The sequence below is a fragment of the Belonocnema kinseyi genome, chromosome 6 (assembly GCF_010883055.1).
Source record: "Belonocnema kinseyi isolate 2016_QV_RU_SX_M_011 chromosome 6, B_treatae_v1, whole genome shotgun sequence".
NCBI lineage: Eukaryota > Metazoa > Arthropoda > Insecta > Hymenoptera > Cynipidae > Belonocnema > Belonocnema kinseyi.
Window position 1 is genome coordinate 12932175 of NC_046662.1, and position 8502 is coordinate 12940676.

The 8502-nt window shown below is 25.8% G+C and overlaps 1 protein-coding gene across 1 annotated transcript in view; it reads left to right on the plus strand.

Moving 5' to 3' along the window:
* Window positions 1–8502, plus strand: part of LOC117174143 (serine/threonine-protein kinase mTOR) — a 40495-nt gene that overhangs the window by 22332 nt on the left and 9661 nt on the right. The window contains exons 6-8 of the mRNA XM_033362954.1: window positions 5044–5186; window positions 5428–5568; window positions 6288–6912. Coding sequence (XP_033218845.1) covers window positions 5044–5186; window positions 5428–5568; window positions 6288–6912 — 909 coding nt within the window. The remainder of the gene's footprint in view (window positions 1–5043; window positions 5187–5427; window positions 5569–6287; window positions 6913–8502) is intronic.

The window sequence follows — 8502 nt, forward strand, 5'->3', positions numbered from 1 at the left end:
TTTTTAGACAAAAAATTCTCTCCAAGTTTGATTTCAACAGTTTTTTAAATTATCAGTTGAATTCTTATATTTTTCAATTATAATAGCATTTAGTTTACAGGGAGTAATTCGAAATTCTTTCACTTATCAATTTTTGCATTTTGGAATGAAATTTTTAAGCGTACATTGTTCATATAAAGAATTTTAAAATAAAGTTTTAAATACTTAAAAAATTAATAATTAGTGTTGTTTAAAATCGACAATTTTTGGTAAAAAATCTTTTTAGTTGATAAAAGTGAATATAAATTATGAGTTTTGAAATTAAACTATAAATTAAGGATTAACAAGAGAATAATAATTGATTTTGTAAGACAATTCGGAATCAGTTCAAAATTTAAGAATTTCCCAATTTTAAAGTTAAATGTTAAATTCAGGGTGGCCACTGGACCGGGAAACTGGGAAATGACAGTGAATTTTTTTGCCGAGAATTTTACAAATTTGTAGAAGAAAAATCTCTCCACGTTCGATTTCAACAGTTTTTTAATCATTAGTAAAATTTTTATGTTTTTCAATTATGCTATTATTTAGCTTACAATTCGTAATTCAAAAATTTTTTACTTTAAAAATTGTCCATTAAATATTTTTATTTTTATGCTTACATTTTTAATTTAAAGAATTTTTAAATGCTTTTTTAAAGACTTGAACAAATAAAAAATAAAAGCCTATGATGTTGAAAATTTTGTATAAAAAACATTTTATTTAATAAATAATTAATTTTGTTTTACTTTATCTGTACTTTAAGTGATAAAAAGTGAACAAAAACGATTTGACAAAACGATTTTAAACCAGTTTAAAATTTTAGTATTTTCAAATTTTAACGTTATAACTTAAGCGGTTCCAATTTGAAAGTCTCAGTCATTAAAAAAATGTGAACGTGTGACTGAAGGTTTATAAACTTTTTTCAACTTAAAAATAACTTCATAATAATATATTCTTCATTAAAGTATTTTATTAAATTTTAAATATTGTTTTAATCTAAAATATTCCATTTTTAACCCATTCAATTTGAAATTTTTACTTAGAAAAATTAATTATTGAATGTTTAGCAATATTTTATTTTTTATTTGAGACAAATAAATTGAAACTAAATATTTAAAAGTAAAGAATCTTTAACCAAATTTTTAGCCAAAGAGGAAGTATAAACTAAAATGATGAAACTTTAATTTTTTTAAATGAATTTTTAAGAATACATTTGAAATTTTGAATCGTTAACTAAAATGATCAATTTTCAACCAAAAACAGAATGTTTAAATTTTCAGTTTAAAAAATGTATAAAAAAAGTATTTTCAATAATATAGTTGATTTTTATATAAAATAAAAGAACTTTCAACTAATCAGTTAAGTTTTTAACTGAACAAAAATTGTCAACCAAAAATTGTATGGTTAAATTCTTAGTCAAAAATTTGATTTTCAAGCAATAACGAAAAAAAATTTCAACCGAAGAAATGAATGTTAAATTTAAATGATGAATCTTTAATTTAAGAAAATGAATTGAATTTTCAACAAAATATATGTTTTTTCAACCAAATTTTTAGCAAAAGAGTTGGAGTATAAACTAAAATGGTGGAACCTTTATTTAAAAAATGAATTTTTTTTAGAATATTGTTGAATCATGAATTAAAATGATCAATTTTTAACCAAAAACGGAATTTTTAGAGTTTGAGTTAAAAAAATGTATTAAAAAAAAGGATTTTCTATTATATAGTTGATTTTTCTATAAAATACATGAACATTCAACTAAACAGTTTAATTTTGAACAACAAAAAATGTCAATCAAAAATTCTATGGTTAATTTTTTAGCAAAAAATTTGATTTTCAAACAACAACAAAAACCTTTTCAACCAAAGAAATAAGTGTTAAACTAAAATAATGAATCTTTAATTTTAAAAAAAATGAATTTTTATGAATAAAGTTGAATCTTTATCTAAAGAAGCCTGGAATCGTTAAAATATCGAAGAGCCTTTAAATTTTGAACGTTACAATTTTAATTGTTGTATTTGAAACATGCTTAAGTTGTGAGTGCAATTTTTTAATTTTGATGTATAATTTACAAATGAGCATTTGTACAAACAATTTGAATAATTAAGAGATATTTAGGAGTTTTAAAAATATAAGAAATTATCATTCAAATTTTAGAATCTTTTTTGAAAATTTTGTTTAAATCTTTGAAAAACTTTTTAAATATTCTCTAAAAATAGTTTTTCAAAATGAAAAGTTATTTTTAATTTTCCTAGGAATCTTAAGAAAATGGTTTTATTCTTTTGAAGCCTCTCACAATCCTTGAAAATAATCTAATTTTTTTATTTAAAATCTGCGAAAATCTACATTTTGTTTTATATTAGGCTATCATTTCAAGTTTTACATTAAGTTTGAATCTTTTCAAAACGTCTACATATCTCTTAAAATTACACAAATTTCGCCTCCAAATAATAATTGTTCATTTGTTATTTATACATCCAAGTTTTAAAGCAATTTTCTAAAATTTGCAGGATTTTCTGAAAATTTTAGAAAAAAAATCAATTAATTTTAACAAATATTTAGAAGTTCTAAAAAAATTTCCCAAATAATCTCAAATTTAAAACAAATTCTAGACTTCTCAAGATTTTGAAATAAAATTTTGAAACTTTACAATTTTAATTTTTCTATTTGTAATAAAAAATAATTTATAAGTAAAATTGTTAAATTTTGATGTATAATAAATGTTGAATATCTATAATATTTTTTGCAGCTTCCAAGCAAAAAATGTACAAGGTTTTTAAGAACTTTGAAAGACTTCATGAAAAGAATAAAAATAACATTTTCCTAAGATTCCAAGGAAAATTTTTAATGACTTTAATTTGAAGAAATAATTTTAATAGAATATTTTAAAAGATTTAAAAAGATTTCCAAAATTGTCAAAAATATTTTCCATTTTACAGAACTAAAAAGAATTTAGGAAAAATTCCAATTTTTATAAATGATATTTAGGAGTCGAAAAAAAGAATTTCAAAAATAATTGAAAATTTGAATCAATGTAAAACATCATTTAGATGTTTCAAGATTTTGAAATAGAATTTTTAAGCTTTCTTCTAAGGATTTTCAAACTATTTAAAATGAAAATAATTTAACTTTTAATTTAGTAAGTGTTAGTTTGTAACAAAAATTGAAGCGTAGAATTTATTATATTTCTACCTTAAAATTGATTTAAATGATTTGCAGCTCAGTTTTTATTATTGTAGATGTAAGATGTTTAGCTTTATAGTTCGAATTTGTTTATTTCATTGAGCGTAAAAAAATGTTGTGAACCGGGAAAAAATCGGGAAATGACCGGGAATTTATTCCTTTGATTAAAACGGCCACCCTTTCATCAACAAAAATTCAAATAATTAGAATTGGAATTGGCAGGAAATTTTTATATACCTAGGAAAAATCGGGAAATGTCGGGGAATTTTCTTTAAAGTCAAGGAATTTTTTTCAAGATCGTGCCTAATTTTTTTAAATTGCAATATTAAATTGGTTAACATTGATTTTTCATTTGCAAAAGTAGCTTTATATTACTATATTGAACTATTTGGTTGAAAATTCGTTTTTTGTTGTTGTTTGAAATAATTTTTTTAACTGAAAATGCAAGTTTTTGGTTGAAAATGCCTTTATTTCTTAAATGCGTTCTTGTTTGGCTTAATTCCATTGCTTTTTATTAAAAAATTTGAAATATCAACTAACACATTTTTTTCCGAATCCATATTTTTTCGAATGAAGATTGAATTACTTAAATTTAAATTTTAATTAATTTTTTCTTGCTAAAGATTCATAATTTTCATTCACTAAAAACTGAACTATTCCCGTTACCAATTTAACTGTTTTGTTGAAAATTTGTTGTTATTTTTTTATTATTGTAGAAAATTAATTTATTTCGTGAAAATACGACTATTAAACATTTAGTTGAAAAATTATCTTTTTTAGTTGAAAATGTTGACTTTTTTTGCAGAAATTAATCTTCTGGACTGAAAATTATTCCTTTTGATGGCAATTTAATGATTCTGGTTAAAAAATGAGCTATTTTGTTGAAGATTCTTTCTTTCTTTCGCTGAAAATTAATTTTTTCACTAAAAATTGAACTATTCCAGTTGCCACTTTAACTATTTTGTGAAAAATTTCTTTTTTTGTTTTCATTACTGTAAACAATTATTATAAAAAAATTTTTTCACTAGAAATATAACTATTATATATTTAATTGAAAAATGATCTTTTTTAGTTGAAAATTTTTATTTTCTTTGCAGAAATTAATCTTCTGAGTCGAAAATAATTCTTTTTGTTGGAAATTTAATGATTCTGATTAAAGAGTCGTCATTTTGGTTGAAAATTCAACTATTTCAGATGAAGATTAATTATTTTTGTTGAAAATTTCTCGCTTTTGTTGATAATAAATTTTTTAACTGAAAATTTAAATATTTAATTGTGATTTGACAATTTAAAATTCATGTATTCTCTATAAAATTCATCTTCTTTGGTAAAAATGAATCTTCTGTTCCATTTTTTGGTTGAAACTTGATCTTATTTCTACCAAAACTACTTTAATTAGAAAAATACTTTGAATAACTCAGGGTTCTGTACTGAAAATAATACACTAGAAAACAATTCTTCTTTATTGTAAATTATTTTTTTTATTTGTAAATTTAGCAATTTGATTGAGATTTTGTTTCTTTCTTGATTGAAAAATCTTTTTCATCGTTCAAAAATCATCTCTATTGTACAAAATGAGTCTTTTGGTTTAAAAATTTTTTAAATGACTAAAAAAACTGTTTGAAAAAAGGCTGCTTTGTCAAAAAGCATTTTTGTACAATATTCATAAAATACCCGTGTGATATAAAATTTTTTTAAATAATAAATGAAATCGCCTCTTGATACCCCTTTTTTTTTTAATTTCCTGATTCACCTAAAATTAATTTACTGAAACACATATATTCTATATTTTATTGCTGATTTTATGTAAATATTTTACAATTTATTTTTATATTTTCTTAGGATGCAATGGAAAGGATTATATGTTCCTTTTAAAAGGACACGAAGATCTCAGACAAGACGAAAGAGTTATGCAATTATTTGGTTTGGTGAACACTCTTTTACTGCACGACCCAGATACTTTCAGAAGGAATTTGACTATACAGGTAACAATTTAGTCCAATTTATTACTTTTAAATGTTTGATATCAATTTTTTTAGATGTTAGGGCAACATCGGGGCCAAAAATGCTTAAAATTCCGGACTACATACATTTTCAGGGTGTCCAACGACCTTGAAAACCTGGAACTCTCCTTGATTTTTTTTTTAAATCTTAAAAACTTTATTCGCGCTTTACTGGCCCTGCCAACATTGTTGATAATTTTTTGACAATTTTGTACAATTTTAGAGATATGCTGTGATACCCTTGTCGACAAACAGTGGCCTTATTGGTTGGGTGCCTCATTGTGATACATTACACACCCTGATCAGAGATTACAGAGAAAAGAAGAAGATTCTTTTGAACATTGAGCACAGGATCATGCTTAGAGTAAGTTTCTATTCATTATCCGGTTTTTCGCGTTCGAGTTTTTCCATTTTTCCGGTCAGCTAAAAGTTTTTGCCGCAAAATGCAAACATTTATTTAAATTCTAAACATCATTTAACACAAAAGAGCAAAATAAATTAATTTTGAAACAAATACTCCAACTTTCCACTCAGAAATATCAATTTAAAAAAAAATGGAATAGTTAAACTTTCAGTTGAAAAATATTGATTTTCATGAAACAAAAAAAAAACGAATTTATAACATAATAGTTCAATTTTCATCCAAAGTGATGAATTTGTAATTAAAAATTAGGAATCTTCAACTGTCATAATTAAATTTTAAATTAAAAAGATGCATTTTTAAACAATGTAGATGAATTTTGATCTATAAAATTAATATTTTTTGACGGAAAATGGAATTGTAACATTTTTAGTTCAAAAATTAATTTAAAACCAAACATAAGAGTTATATACTTTCCGCATTTTGCGGAAAATTTGAATTATGCTCAACATAATTTCTTGGGCATTTAAGAACTCTAATAAACACACTCCCAATTCCTGGAACTGTAGATAACGTAGAAACAACTTTTCTAAATTGACCCAAATTATTGAAATAATGAAATTATGCATTTCGCTGCGTTCAGAAGTAAATTCCCGGTTATTTGCCAATTTCCCGGTGAAGCCATCACCCTCTGATCCTTGAAAAATGATCCCTCTTTTTAGATGGCACCGGACTACGATCACCTGATGCTGATGCAAAAAGTCGAGGTTTTCGAGCACGCCCTCGAGCACACAAACGGCGACGATCTGGCTCGACTCCTTTGGCTGAAATCGCCCTCGAGTGAAGTTTGGTTCGACCGGAGAACAAATTACACCCGATCATTGGCCGTGATGTCGATGGTTGGCTACATCCTTGGACTCGGAGATCGACATCCCTCGAATCTGATGCTGGACAGACTCAGTGGAAAGATCCTGCACATTGATTTCGGCGATTGTTTCGAAGTGGCGATGACGAGAGAGAAATTCCCGGAGAAGATTCCCTTCCGTTTGACCAGGATGCTGATAAATGCCATGGAAGTGACTGGAATCGAGGGGACTTACAGAAGAACCTGTGAGTCGGTCATGTCAGTTCTCCATAGAAATAAGGACAGTCTGATGGCCGTGTTGGAAGCCTTTGTTTATGATCCGCTCTTGAATTGGAGGCTGATGGACAATGCGGCTCAGAAGGCCAAAAGGTCTGATGCTCAGGGAATGAGTGCGAGCAGCAGTCAAGAACGTGGAGATATTCTTGATTCGATGACTGCTACTTTGCCGAAGAAAGGAGTGCCTTCCAGTGTCGAGAATGGAGGTAATTTAATCAAGCAGGGTGGATTTAGGTCAGGAAAAACTTGGAAACCAGAAAAAAGTCGGGGATTATGAAGAAAAAAAATTCTAAAAAGTCGGGGGCATTTTTTAAACCTTAATTTGAAATTGTTTTATTTCGTTAATAAAAGATTATTCTATGTTGAAAATGTTACAAGATTAAACTTGTGGTCTTTGAATAATAATGGTAAAAGAAAAAAAAATGGGTCAGAGGAAATCTGGAAACCAAGGAAAAGTCGGAGATTTTGAAAAAAGAAAAATGAAAAAGTCGGGGAAATTGTTTGATTTCATTCATAAAGGATTCTTTGTTGAAAATATTACAAAATTGAAATTACGGTCTTTGAATAATAATGGTAAAGGAAAATAAAAAATGGGTCATAGGTAACCTAGAAACCAATGAAAAGTTATGGATTTAAAAAAAACCTGACAAAGTCAAGGAAAATTTTGTTATTTAATTTGAAATTGTTTTTTTTCTTTTTTGAAAGATTCGATGCTGAAAATATTACGAGATTAATATTTAGGCCGTTGAATATTAATGGTCGTGGAAAATAAAAAAATGGGTCAGAGAAAACAGGGAAAAATCGGGGAGTTTGAAAAAATCCTGAAAAATTCGAGGAAATTTTTGTAATTTAATTTGAAATTGTTTTTTTTTTCTTTTTTGAAAGATTCTATGTTGAAAATATTACAAGATTAAGATTTAGGCCGTTGAATATTAATGGTCGTGGAAAATAAAAAAATGGGTCAGAGAAAACAGGGAAAAATCGGGGAGTTTGAAAAAATCCTGAAAAATTCGAGGAAATTTTTGTAATTTAATTTGAAATTGTTTTTTTTCTTTCTTTTTTGAAAGATTCTATGTTGAAAATATTACAAGATTAATATTTAGGCCGTTGAATATTAATGGTCGTGGAAAATAAAAAAATGGGTCAGAGAAAACAGGGAAAAATCGGGGAGTTTGAAAAAATTCGAGGAAATTTTTGTAATTTAATTTGAAATTGTTTTTTTTTCTGTTTTGAAAGATTCTATGTTGAAAATATTACAAGATTAAGATTTAGGCCGTTGAATATTAATAGTCAGAGAAAATAAAAAATGGGTCAGAAAAAACGTGGAAACTAGGGAAAAGTCGGAGATTTTGAAAAAAATCCTGAAAAAGTACGGGATATTTTTTTTAAATTTTAATCTGAAAATGTTTTATTTCGTGTTTGAAAAATTCTATAATGAAAATGTTACAAGATTAAAATTATGGTCTTTGAATAATAATGGTAAAGGAAAATAAAAAATGGGTCATAGGTAACCTAGAAACCAATGAAAAGTTATGGATTTAAAAAAAAACCTGACAAAGTCAAGGAAAATTTTGTTATTTAATTTGAAATTGTTTTTTTTTCTTTTTTGAAAGATTCTATGTTGAAAATATTACAAGATTAAGATTTAGGCCGTTGAATATTAATAGACAGGGAAAATAAAAAATGGGTCAGAAAAAACGTGGAAACTAGGGAAAAGTCGGAGATTTTGAAAAAAATCCTGAAAAAGTACGGGATATTTTTTTTTGTTTTAATTTAAAAATGTTTTATTTCGTTTT